At 42.9% G+C, this 14680-nt stretch overlaps 1 protein-coding gene across 4 annotated transcripts in view; it reads right to left on the bottom strand.

Annotated features, from left to right (window-relative positions):
- The window catches only part of PCSK6 (proprotein convertase subtilisin/kexin type 6), a 1413069-nt gene that overhangs the window by 400867 nt on the left and 997522 nt on the right, over positions 1-14680 (bottom strand). For all 4 annotated transcript variants that reach the window (XM_085644552.1, XM_085644551.1, XM_085644550.1 and 1 more), the window contains one exon: positions 7106-7206. In XM_085644552.1, coding sequence (XP_085500678.1) covers positions 7106-7206 — 101 coding nt within the window. The remainder of the gene's footprint in view (positions 1-7105; positions 7207-14680) is intronic.

Consider the following 14680-nt stretch of genomic DNA (forward strand, 5'->3'; position numbering starts at 1 on the left):
AGAAAATTATTAATAATAATAATAACAAATTCCTTCATTAGCGAAGTTGTAGATTTACAAACATGCAAATAGTGATGTAGAGTAAAATAATCAAAAAATAAGACTTTCTCATTTAACCTCATCTGAAAGAATTGAACATGGCCGCCTTCATTTTAGTGTAAACAAGTCTTGAGTCTGGCACAGGATTTGATCACACTTGTATTCTTAATTTATATACTGAATATTGGGTATTGTGGATTCTTTCCTGTATTATTGTGCCTGCCCTGTTGCAGTCTAATGCTTCCTGGGCCCTTTTCCTATTCCCGCATACCTGTGAGGTGACGGACATGCTGACTGGTGTGAACGGACCCTAATTCCCCTATACACTACACCCCCCAAATTGAAGCTCTAACCTCTCTCCTCTGTGGGTGCCATTTCTTTGTTGGGCACTCACACAAGGAAGAGAGACAGTTTCCAGCTGCAGCACCCTTGGAATGCTTGCACAGCAGAAATAGGACTCAAAAAAGGGAGATGGTAAAAACACATAATTCTTCGGTGAGGCTTTATTTTTGTGTTGTACTGTGAGATCGCCTCATTTCTGACTGCAACCAAGGACACATGACTGTCTTCCACCTACCTCACCTCTCCCCCCAGGGGGATTAGCTAGAGCATCATGATAAAGGACGAACAGGCTTAGGGCATCTCCCAGTAGCATCTGGACTGTTACAGCCAGGAAAGGGTCTAGGGCAAGAAAGGCTGCTCCTTACCAAAATATCAACTTCTCACAACTTCTCACAGTAAGTTAAATTAAATGTATTCCTTAGTACAGGACCAGAATCCATTATGTAGGCCAAATAATTTTGAATTGATAGACCTACCACTGTGTCTCTGCTTTGTATCCAGATATTATTGCTAGGATGCTATGACTAGCAATGTGTCGTTCTGAAGTTATCGCACGCATAGGTTCTGCGGCCTAGACACTATCAATAAGGTAGCATTGTGTGGTTCTAAAGTTATCTTTAGAATAGTGGCACATTCACTCATGGATGGACCCATACACCCACTATAGTGAGCTTTGTGGTTGGGAGGTGATTTCTAGGAGGTGATTTCTAGGTTAATGGCATCTTTGCACCTGGGTGAACCCAAAATGCCACTACTCTGGTTTGCATGCTTTTAGTAGTTATCTTCTAGTTTAACGACATCTTTGGTATGGAGAGGAGCCATTACAACTACCACTGTGATATGTGGGTGATTCCAGGGTCATTTTCCAGGGGAATATACAGATTTACTCCTGGGTATATCTATTAGCCCCTACTACTGTTGGTTACATGGTTCTGAGATTATTTCAAGGGTAACAATACCTTCACCATTGATGGATCCCATGTATCTACTGTAGTGGATTTGTGGCAACCACCAGCAGCCCAAGAAGGTTAGTCTACACACCTCTGAATGTAACCTTCATATTACGCAACCTTGGGTTTAATTATGCCACTAGCAGTTTGCGACTCTATCGCCACAGAGTTAATAAAAATTAACTCCTTCAGCTGCCCAAACATACCTACTAAAAAGCTGGAGATCTAAATATTTTAAAAAGCAATTTCTCAAAGAGACCCTAGCAGGTGACCCTCCCCCAAGTTAATCACTAAATTAACCAGCGCGTTCTAAAATTGATCCCTTCAACAGACTGGGAACGGAGTAATGGTCCGGACATTTATCTTCCGTGGATACAGAGCAAAACCATCCGAAAACACCAATCTCACTAATAAGTCACCACCAGAAACAGAAATGGTTCAAGCTTTTACAAGCAGGTTAGCTTCGTCGATGACTCCAAATTAATCAGTAATTATCACAAACTTTGAGATAACACCAAAAACGACTCAACTAAAGGATGTATAATGGCACAAATGTCTTTATCCAACAAGGATTTTCCCTATTTGTGCCAGCAGGAACATCCTGAGTGTAGCCAATATCATCTACAGGAGCTTCCCACCTCAGTACACCACAACTTCAGGTACCACAATATCCTGTACCACAACTTTGTTTCCACATTTCGCACCTTGTGCTCTAAACCCAATTTCCTCCTACAACTACTACCCATTCCTTCTCTCTTTCCAAGTCTTCACTTCCCTATTAACTTAGCCGGACTTCACAAAGCCTGCCCCACCTCCTTCCTACTTTCTCTTTACTCCTCATCTTCCCTTAGTCTAGGCAGCACCATCTCCTGCATACCACAAATCACATCCCTCCAACTGTATACTCCACCACTCCACATACTGCCACATTCTAGTGCATTCAAATGCTCTTATAAGTCCTTGAATTATTCCTTGTTCATCTCTCCCCTCCTCTTACATTATGCCTCTTCTAGCTACCACCCTCTGTCATCAGGTCAATCTCTATTTTGAAAGCTCAAAAACATCAATCCAATGGATTTGCTCCATCTCCCATTACTCACCCTCCTAGCCACCATAGCAGTCATAAAACACAAAAATCACACTGAGTTTTACCCTCTTATATCCTTAAACTCTACTCTCCCCTTCTCCCCATCCATTGCTATGCTTCACTCTGTGAGCCAAGTGTTAAAAGGGTTGTACTTGGCCCAGTCTGCACAGCAGACAGATCCCAGGAAACCAGTGGCTAACAACCTCAACCACCACTGTAAGTTCAGCAGCCCTTATCTGTCCTTTGAGCCTCCCTTCACCAAACAGGGTCAGACAATTGGCAACAAGTAGTGTAAGATTTGCAAGTTCCAGTTCCAACTGTCTTAGAGAAAATATTAAGCTTAGCTTAAACACAATATTACCTACACAGTACAATGACAGGCGCAAGGTTGGCATGAGTAGACCTTGACACTCTATCCTTAGATCAGTTTAGAAATTTGATTTGGAGAGAGAGTCGAAAGTTGCCATAAACAAGGATAGGAGATCCATGTTACATTTGTTAACAACCATTCAGAGAAACTGGGTGGTAGGCACGAAACTGGGATAGACTCTGGGGAGGGTACCATGATAGGAACCCGGAGAGAGGGAGTTGCAGTGCAAACTCTCATGGTCCCCTAGTGAGTTTTCCCTAGAAATGCCCCAAGTGTGTCCCCACATTTGATTTCCATGGTTTTAGAAATACATTTTTACTCTCCACTTCTCCGTGATTTCAAGGGCACCACCATCACACACCAGGAGTTACTCCCCTGGTGGGTTAAGACTGACTGCGACTTTGAACTTGCAGTGGGCTGTCGAGAAAGCGACGGTTGAGGAAGAAAATAAGGCCAGGGTGTTTGAGAGAGGGAAGTTGAGAATATCTCGCCAGGAACAAGAGGAAAGAAGACGGAAGAGACACAACTGCTTCCAAAATGGAGGGTAATGATCAGGGCATTTCACAAGGGTCCAAAGTAAACTGGGTTCCAAGTGAGTCAGGAAAAGAAAAGAGAAGGGAGGACCAGAAGGTTCATGAAGCCCCAAAGTGATTGCATGTTATAGTGTCACAAGGATGGGCACTACAAAAGAAACTGTCAGGTAAAAGTCCTTGAACAAGCTGCACTCATCAAAGCAAATGTGTTACTATGGGCAGAGAGGCAGGATAAGGGCCCTGTTGCCTTAAACCAAGTATCGGTGGATATTTGAGAATGTGACCTAGCAGCCCTGAAGCACATTCTTCCGAATATCATGTGGTTAGCATTAAAGGCTAGTATCAATGGAAGAAAGGTTAATGCCTTGAGGGATACAGGTGCCTACAGGACTATGGTTGATAGGCAGAACCTCAAACCTAGTGTGACTTACCTCTTCTTCACAGCATACTGCCTGCAAGCCAATGGGTTGATGGAAACATTTAACAAAACCCTCAAGAGCATGATTAGAACTCTGCCAGAGAACCTCAGGAGGAAGTGGGATCTTCTACTGTCTCTTATTCACCTGCAGAGAAATTGCATAGAAAGTAGCTGGTTTCAATCCCTTTGGCTAAGTGTGTGGCCCACTCACATTAGTCAGAGAAGCACTGGTGTAACGAAACTTGAGGGGGCCTCCCTGCAAGGCACTTGGAGGGGCCCCCTCTGGGCTCAAATCAGGAGCTCTGCAGCCAGAGTTCTGTACTGAGGGGGCCCCCTGGAGCTTGGGGGGCCCCCGCACCGCGGGGGCTGTGGGGGCCTGTGTTAAGCCCCTGCAGAGAAGGGTAGGAAGGAATATCAGACTCACTTCAAAAGGAGATGGAGGACTATGCAATTGGCCTCAGTAGGTTGATGGTGGAATACATGAGTCACACAAAGAAAAAACTTCAGCCTAGCTAATAAAGGAGTGGTACGACCAGAAAGTGACACTAACTGGATACCAGGAGGGTTGGTTCTGACGTCCATTTGTCCAAGAGCTTTGGAGGAAAAGTGGTGTGGCCATTAAAGGTAGCACAGAAGGTTTCTGAGGTGAACTATGTGGTGGCCGTAGGAGCCATAAGGAAGCCAAAGAAGGTGTTCCTAAGGAAAATATATTTTAAAGTAAGCATTATTTAAATGACAGACGAGGTGGAGGAAGAGAAGAAATCCCTTTCTGTCCTACTGCATGCTGATGTGAAAGATGCTTCTGTAGATAAAGTAAAACCTGTCCCTGAATTAATACCTGAGCAGCGGACACAGCGTAGAGATGTGCTGGGACAATATTCCCATCTCTTTTTGTTGACTCCATGGTTGAGACCTCTTTCCGTACATGATATAGATACAAAGGATAGCTTGCTGCTGAAAAGCAAGATTTACAGGATGTGTGAAAGAGGCCAGGACTGATTAAAGGCAGAGGACGACCCATACTTAATTGAGAGTTGATTTTCTTGATCAGCTATGCATATATGCTGATCCTGTCGCGTGATAAGCGAGATCCATTCTCACTTAAGTCTGGGTGGTAGAAACCTTTAATTAACTTACCTGTGAAGTTATGAAGTAAAGGTACTCCTGAAGTAATTACTCCTGATGATGTTCCTTGCTGTGTAGTAACATGCATCTTTCCTCCTGACAGACACTAAATTATTTTAACAAGAGCCCCCTGGCTACCTCTAATAGACGTCCACGCCAAATACACAATTATTTATTGTATTCTTTATGGCACAAGTTTTATTACTGAAATGGTTCCGTGTGGCACAGAATTGATCACTGGAATTCCTTACATTGATTCATAATTCTTATTGCAATTCATCTTCAATGCACAGTAGCCATTATTTATCCTTGTTATTGAGCAGCAAAATATTGCTGCAGTCCCATGATCTAAGAGCACTAAATCAGATTATGCAGATAATGGGATCTCATTACGAAGACATAGGAGAATTAATTGATTTTGGGACATTCACTTTGAAATTTTGTAGTCATCGGTGATGACTTTTAGGCAATTGAATCTGAGTCTAGAAGGAAATACATGATGATTTATAGATTGTTTACATCGATGGTGTGCGGTATATTTAGAAATTTGGGAGATACTGATTGGGGTGAATGTTGTGCTAATAGTCTCAGGTTATTCCTGGCACATTGTATATGTTTTTTCTTTTTATATTCTTTTATGGGTGTGTGGGGGAAATTTCATGCTGTAATAGCGGCGATTAATGCATGCTTTAGGTATTCCTTTCAAAATTCCAGAGGCTTTTTACTAATTAACACAGACTAAAAGTTTAATGTGCGCTGTCTGTTTTCAGTCTTGCAAGATTCTTGAATGGCAAATACCAAAATCAGCATTATCTTGTTATATCAATGTAATCTGTACTAACCCATAAATTGAACAAAAATACCTTTAAAATAATATTTTGGAAAGAAATCAAATTACACGTATGGACTTTACATAACGATCTTCTTTATAATTAAGGCTCCATGTAGCTTTCACCCATTACCCTTCACTGCAAACCCCACCCCCGCTGTACTCTGAGCAGGAGCTCGTGCGTGTGCGCGTGCCCGCAAATAAGGGTTACTAAAGAGATACTTTTGATAAAAAAACGTAATGATCCTAATTGCATGGAGCAACAGTTTTAAAAATAATTAGTATGACTACCTTCCCGTCCACGTATGCAGATCTTCCACATTGTTCCGCATGGTATGATGAAACTTGCGCTGCCATGAAGGACCTCAGTTTTCAGTGCTCTCAATACAGTCATTTGCACATCATTTAAAACCTTTGCAGAGCTTGGATCCCTTTGGGATTAAGCACTGCAGCTATTATATAAACATCACAATGTGTTTTTAACAAAATGTAAATATAAACGTGCTGAAGTGCTCTATATGGCTTCTTCAAATAGCATGAAACCCCTACAGGCATCCCTGGACGTGGACATTGTTCATGCAAATAAATGTGGAGAAATATTAGTTCCAACACACTCTTCCTTGCAGAATACAAATATTTGTGGAAAATGCCAATAAAATGTGAAAAAAGAAATATAAATAACTATAAATAAAACTACTAAGAATTGAATATCATTACATGTATAGTCTTACTTATATCTATCTGCAATAGTTGTATCATTATTCTAGACAAGTTGTATCTTAAAACAGCAGTAATATCGCAGCTACTTGCCCTCCCCCCCCCCCCCCTCCCGAACGGATGGAACTCCAAACCTGAATGTGTTTTCACCAACTCACTAAGCCACTAAGAAAGCCAGGAATACATAGTTTTCTTCCAAACTTGTTTTCCCATAATTAGAGTTCATTATATAAAAAACAGAGTATATGCTGAGATTGTTAAACTAAACCTTGATAAACAGCAGACAAGTTGTGCTAGGTCTAGAAGGCATGCAGATGGAGATTTGAGGAACCGACAAAAACAAGACCCACACATCTTTCCCAGTGTAACCCCCAGAAGCCTCCAACAGCCCTGGTCCCACCATGCAACAGCACACAAGCCTTTTTACTAATTTATTTCCAAATGTAACCTCTTACTTTAATGAGAAAATGCAAGGATAGTTAAGAGGCTTGGTTCTTCAAAAAATATGAGACTCCATCAAAAGTGTGTCCTCTTTCGGGTGGAGTAACAGAGGACACTCCGTCTATGACTCAGACTTGGAGAACTAGTATAACTCTGGAAAAGGAATCACGTTGTCTTCCCTTGGCTGGTCACCACATCTTTAGTTCAATTTACAGCAAAACAGCGATAAACAAGACAACAAAAATCAGACTTACTTTGCTTCTAATGCTAGAGCAATGATGCCTGCAACCATGGGAGCAGAGACAGAGGTCCCGGTGTGGCTATCTGTGCAGCGCTGCCTCAAGTCTGTGGTTACCTGTGGAGGAAATGACATCTCAGTGGATCATATCACCACATGACGAACAAATGAGTATGGGCACAGTTTAGCGATACCCTTTACTCATGGCCTTTTCACAAAGCAGCAGCCACACTTTCATACTGTAAAGCAGTGGTCGAAGTGCATTAAAAAAGTATGGGAACTGGATGCTGTGCGCAAGGGGCCGGGGTGAGTGAGCATGGGGACACGGCTGAAAAAACAAAATATTCTGTAACTTTTTTCGGTCTTTCACATTCAGGTAACTACATACAACATAACACACATCTTAAATGAAAATGAAATGCAAGTTATGTTACTCAGTGGCAAATGCACTTTAGTACATTATGAAACCTCCATTAGTTAATACACTGCACCAGACAGCCACAGAATTGAATCCTGGCTGGTCCTTGGAGAATAGTGACCTGTGTCTGTTTAGTGTGTGGTAAATATTTAAATTACCTGTACTATTTTTATGCGGTAAAATTCAATACGAATAACTCAGTAAAAATAAGAGGCAGAATCCGTGGTATTCGAGGGTATAATAGGGTATTTATTCCTTACAAAGGAATGATGGTGGTTCGAACCAGGCAATCGAGTTCCGTCACCACGAAGGTTCAGGAAGGGATCAGCAATAGATTATTGACAAGTAATAGTATATATAAGAAATACATTACATTAAGACAGATGCAGGAGGCGTAACAGCTTGATAATACAGATAAGAATATACATACGTAATGAAAAGGCGTAATAATAGGCGTGTACTAAAAACGTCATTATGATGATGACACAAATGGGTGGATCCATAAGAGAATCCTGCAAAGTCAGCAGAAAATACATGGCAGAGATGCGCGCGCAGCCGCATGACGTGTGATTGACGTGTAACTAGAGGGTGAAGGGAACTTGACATTTAGCCCTACATGTGGAGACAGAAGTCTGGGGTGTCAAGACAACCTAGTCCTAAATCATATCTAATATCTGGTGTTTAAGGAACTATATTATCTGGAAGGAAAGGTCTTCTCGGACAGATCCTATTCTATACTGACTGTTAGTGCGTGTACAAGCGTCTAAGTGTCTACATGAGATGCGAGGGGGCATGGGCCTACCATGGTAACGAGAGTCATGAATTACTTGCACGGAGACAGTAAGGCCGGGCCCTTTGCTCTGCAGCTAGAGGGATGTTTACCTAAGCTATTTAGACAGGAATGCATTTCTTGAGGAGCGGAACAGATAACTTGAAGGCTGAATACAGTTTTTGGCAGGCAACAGGCCGGGCTTAGGCACCGTTAGCCGCGCAGGAAGTAAGACAAAGTTCATGGATACGGATGCAGGTCCAGGCTGGAGCATTCAGAGGCAGAAGCAAGAAAAGCTCGATGGCAGAATTCAGGGCCTACCTTGCCAGAGCTGGAAAACGTGAAAAGTATACCATATAAAGACGGTGGCAAGGCATACTTAGGAACGGAATATCTGGCCCATTCATGGCAGATATGAAAGAGTACATATTAACATTGGACACAATTGTATTTGCGTCTTCATAGCTTGAAGTGGAGGGAACATACATGTACTTGTAGCATGTACATGGAGCCGTTGGGGTCTAGATAGGGGACACAATTGACCATAAAAATTCATATTTCCTCATTCCCTCCTTGTCCCCTACGGACCCTCATGAAATATCGATCTTCAGAAATCCATCAATCTGTTCATGTAACATCATTTGCTCTTCTTTCTTCTTCCGGGATCTTGACTGAAAACTTGAACGTGGAATACACGATGTGGCACACAGGCCGCAAATCGCTGGTCCACATTGCAGACATAGGCAGCAACTGAATACTATGAGAAGGCCAATACCTAGGAAGGATAGGACTTTCCATCCCCAGGCTGACAACACGCTCCAGAACCAACCGGACCATGTCCAGGTGCCTGCATTCTGATGTATCTGGTTTGCAATCTTGTGAAGACGAGTTATGGCTTTATATACGGATGGCGCGTTTTCTGGGATGAAAACACAGCAACTTGATCCGATGACCCTACAAGCTCCGCCCCTATCTGCTAGGATGACGTCAAGGACAAGACGATTTTGGAGAACAACAATCCGCATCGCAGACTGCTCCTCTGTTAAGTTGCCTAGGGCAGAGGTAGTTTCATTCACTACTGCTTCAAGGGTTCTGGTTAATCTACGTATCAGTTTACTATTTGAGACAACACCTATGTAAGGAAAGAGACCTTTATTGAAGTCTGTATATTGTTCCCATGCCGTTTCGGTGTAGTCAACAATCGGGATAGCTCTCTGGGGTCTATGGTGTACTAGATTGCTATTTCTATGATAATCAGGAGGGGCTAGGAAAACAGGTGGCAAAAGGAATGCAATGTAACAGGTACCATCCCAATCTAGGGGTAGGCGTATATATGCGGTGTGACCACAGATGAAGTAGGAGTGACGAGAAGCTCTAAATGTAGACTTGCCTTTATCACTGAATTCGATCACAGTAGTACATTTACTATGACCCAGGTGTACTGAACCATTCTTTCTTACACAGAATTCACCTTTGACTGGTAATACGGACATAGCAGGCAAGACTAGTGTAGCTTCAGATTCAACATTTAGAATCATGAGGTTAAGTGTAAAATTACCTAATCCATACACTTCATTTTCTAGGTCCGTTCCTGTTCTTTTGGGAAGTCCCTCCTTGTTAGGATGACAGGCTTTAAGCAAAACTAAGTTCAGGTTTCCCCATACCCAGTTGCTCTGGTATACTACAGTGTTTGAATCTAAGGAGTTAATCAAACTAAACCATGCTCCACAGGAACCATTGTGTGTAAACGGATATGGAAAGAGAGGCAGAACTCCTTTGTATTTCTGATAGGGAGGGAGTCGGCCACATATCCAACAATTTGTAGCATTGCTGGTCTGATGGGAATGATGTAACATACTAATGAATGTGTTGTTGCGCAGCGCAAATCTATAGGACAACTCATGTGGAGGTAGTTCACTAAAAGAATGTTCGGCTGTAACATTGTAAATACGCTTGTAAATAGGATAGTACATATGTAACAGTATACTAGCAGCAATAATAAAAAGACTTAGGAAAAACATAATCAACAATGTCACTATACAGTGACTACGAAGTGATTTACAGTATGCATGTTTCTTGAGCTGTTTCTGTCTATTTCTCTCTCTATTTCGGTCTAGAGGATACATGTCAGAGACAAATTCAACCGATTCACCTTGGAGAGGACTTAAACAATCAAATTGTCTGACTTGCTAGACCTTAGTTTCAGTTTATAATTCTCACGCTCAGTCTTTTCAACCAGGGGGAGTTTTGAGTCAGTCTGTGAGGGAATGCAGGGCTGAACGTTTAAATCCGATGGTAGTCCATGAAATTTCTTGATATGGCTCGAGTGCAGCCACCCTTTGCGGCCCTCTATCTTCACGGCTGTCCTCGTGGTTAGTAAAACGAGTTTCGGTTGTTGCCAGCGAGGCTCCAACGGACTCCTCCTGTCGAAGTTTCTCACAAGTACCAGGTCACCTGGAACCACTTCATGAGGCTTCACCTCAGTGTTATCGGGAAAAGCTGCAGCTACCTGTGAACGGCAAGATTGTAGTGCAGACATCAAGGAAGCAAGGTAATCTGTCAGCATATTACAATCAACATCAGTTATTTTACGAGGTATAGGCGTCCCCCACATATTTGGTGGCCTACCGAAGACCACCTCATACGGGGATAGCCCTGTGCGAGAATGTGCTACCATTCTCATGTAAAATAGTGCAACCGGTAAGGCTACTATCCAGTCGACACCTTTCTCTCTACAGATTTTGGCAAGTCGTATTTTCAGGGTCTGATTATGACGTTCCACGAGACCTGCTGCCTCGGGATGTCGGACACAGTGGAATTTCCATTGATAGCCTAACAAGAGTGAAATGTGTTTCATTAGCTCGGATGAGAACGGCTGGCCATTATCTGAGTACACGATACGAGGCAAACCATACCGTGGGAAGAATTCACGAACTAATTGTTTGGCAGTAGTCGGGGCAGTGTAATCTGAGACGGGATACGCCTCTGTCCAACGGGAAAGAGCGCATACAACTACGAGGACATATTTGAATCCTCGACATCGTTCCATCTGGATATAATCCATCTGGAGGACTTCAAAAGGGTGATCGGGAGGTTGAAATCCACCCTGCTCTACAGGTACACCTTTACCTGGGTTGAACTGACAACAAATCATACAAGTTCGGACTTTCTGTTTGGCTGCAGCTCGTAAGTTTTTGTTGAACCAAATGTGTTGAATACTGTCTAACATAGCTTTTTCTCCTAGATGTGCTGGACTATGTATTGTGTTAATGATAACTTGAACCATTGAGTCGGGGAGAAACCATATAGATTTTCCCTTCGTCATCCATCCCTGATCGGTTTGGATCCCTCCTAATTCAGTCCATTTCTTTATTTCCTCTGGTGTAGCATGTGTCTGTATGTCAATTACATCAAGAGCGGGATCCTTAACTGTCATGCAGTGTGTCGGCGTCGGAACTATTGTCTTTGTCAAGTCAGTGGCATGAGTCTGATTCTGTGCTGTTTGCTTAGCTGTTCGGTCTGCTAGGTCGTTACCCTGGGAAATAATATCGGTGACTTTTGTATGGGCTTTGCACTTCAAGATAGATATTGAAGTAGGTAGATGTATTGCATCTAATAGAGCTTGAATGAGGGGACCGTGTTGAATGTTGGCACCGTGAGAAGTCAAATAACCTCTCTCTCGCCAAAGGACTCCGAAGTCGTGTACGACTCCGAAAGCATAACGTGAATCTGTGTATATGTTAACTTTTCTATTCTTGGCTTGAATACAGGCTTGTGTCAGAGCAATAAGCTCTGCTGCTTGAGCTGATAATGTGTCGATACAATTTGTTTCAATGACTTCGGTGTCTGTCGTGACTGCATAGGTGGCCACTAACTTTCCTGTACTTGTTCTCATACATGAACCATCTACATAAAGCGTCAGGTCCGGATCTGGTAATGGGACATCTGTCAAATCTTGTCTGGGTTTCGTCGTAATAGTAATGACTTCAATACAATCATGTGCCAGTGGGTCTGTTCCACTTGATGGCAAAAGTGTGGCAGGATTTAATGTACTACAACGTCTGATTTCTATGTGTGGCTGAAACAATGTGAGTTCGTAACCTGTCAGTCGTGCTATAGTCAAGTGTTGTGTCTGTGTTCGGTTCAAGAGAACCTCTACTGCGTGTGGTACTTGTACTGTCAATTGATGTCCTAGTACTATGGAATCGCTTTGTCTGATCGCTAGAGCTGTCGCTGCAACTGATTTCAGACACGCAGGAAGAGCCTGAGCTACGGGATCTAATGTGCTAGAAAAGTAAGCACATGGCTTGTGTGATCCTGCTTGTTCCTGCGTGAGTACTGACAAAGCAGTACCTTCACGTTCTGTAACAAAGAGTGTAAAAGGCTTACTGTAACATGGTGTCGCTAAAACAGGTGCTTGGCATAAAGCTTTCTTTAAGTCTTCAAAAGCTTGTGTATGTTCTGGAGTCCAAGGGAGGACAGTCGATGTCGCTGCCTCCTGGGTTGTCAACTGAATGAGTGATTTAGCTAAAAATGCATATTGGGGAATCCACTGCCTACAGTACGAAGTGAGGCCTATGAAGGCCCGTACCTCCTTTTGTGTCTTGGGTGGTGGCATGTTTACAATTAACTGGATACGATCAGGTGTGAGCTGTCTCCCCCATTTGGACAGCAAGTGCCCTAGGTACACAACTTGCTGGGCACAAAATTGCAGCTTTGAAGGGGACACCTTGTGCCCCTTGTCGGCTAAGAAATGTAAAACCGTCAGTGATGCTTTTTCACATTCGGGTTCGCTTCGGGCGGTGATCAGCAGATTATCGACATACTGAAGCAGTGCAGTGTTAACAGGCATGTGGATACTGTCAAGTTGTCTTTTCAGTGCTTGGCTGTAGATGCTAGGACTTTCTGTAAATCCTTGAGGTGCGCGTGCAAATTTAAAACTTCGTCCATTTAAACTGAATCCGAACAAATATTGGCTTTCCGGATCGATTGGGACGCTGAAGAAGGCGTTCTTGAGGTCAATTACAGTAAAGAACGTTGCCTCTGAATCAATAGCTGTCAGTAATGAAGAAATATCTGGGACCACGGGATATTGTGGTACAATGCATTTATTCAATTCTCGCAGATCAATAACTAATCGATATACTGGGGGTGCTTTTGGGTCGGTTCGTTTAAGAATCGGAATAATCGGAGAATTACATACATTGGAGTCGGTTTCTACAACCACTCCTTGTGCAATGAGCTCGTCAATGATTTGCAGTAAAGCCACTACAGCATCTGGCGGTAATTTGTATTGTCGCATTCGTGGTAGTACCACTCCTGTTTTGAGTGTAACTCGATATGGTGTAATGTGCATACAACCTACATCAGTAGGGCCTTGCGCCCATAAATGTGCAGGTAGATTCTGTAACCGGTGATCCATGTCTCTAGACACGTAGTGACCTTTAAAGTCACGCAAAAATAGTCGTACTCCATCCGGAGAACAGCATATTATAGCTCCTAGAGCTTTCAATGTTTTTATACCTAACAAGTTTTCTGGGCATGATTTCGTAAGCAATAGATCTGTAGTTCGTGTCAATGGACCGACTGTGAATGCAAGTGGTTGCGATACTTCGTTAATAGTGGGCTTTCCTGAAAAACCAAGGGAAATATTTTGTGAGCCTGAGAGGGGTGCCCCTGGGACTTCATCGTGACTTATAGTTGTTCTGCTTGCCCCTGTGTCGAGTAGGAACTTTCTGTCTTTCCCTAATACTTGACTCTGTACATAAGGACCCTCTTGATCTACAGGGACCTCAATAAGGGGTAAGCCAACTTCCCTCTCTAGGCTATTTCATGTGTAGCGCTGATACTCTGGATAGTCATTTTGTGCATACTGGTACATCTGCTGTGTCGTGTTCTGTGTTGCAGCAATAGGCTGTGGCTGTTGTTGCGGTACGGTCTGTTGTGCAGCTTGCATAGGCTGTATATTCTGAGGTACTTGTTGTTGGATCTGATCCTGTCTAGGCGGACGTGGTCTCTCCTTGGTTTTACCCGTGGAGATATTATGTTTCAGAACTGCACAATCGTTTATATAATGACCTGGCTGTTTACAATAGTTGCATGTCCCTTTAACGGGAACCGCTGAATTACTGGCCGTACCTTTTTTATGACCGTCAACTGGAACTGACTGAGCGACAAGCATTTTCATTTTCGTGTCTTTCATACGTCTTTGTTCGTGTTCTTGTTCTTCTCGAATTCTATTCTGGTGATACTGTAACATTTGCAACATTTGTGAAGGAGTGTTAGCTTGCCAAGTGCTCTCAACTTTCAATACTCTGTTTTTAACCTGCGGCAGGGAATTCTCAACTAGTTTTGTTACAAAAAGGTGTGGATATGACTCACTATTTGCTTTCAGGCCGCTATTA

Source organism: Triturus cristatus, chromosome 3_1 (assembly GCF_964204655.1).
Source record: "Triturus cristatus chromosome 3_1, aTriCri1.1, whole genome shotgun sequence".
In the NCBI taxonomy this organism is placed as follows: Eukaryota; Metazoa; Chordata; class Amphibia; order Caudata; family Salamandridae; genus Triturus; species Triturus cristatus.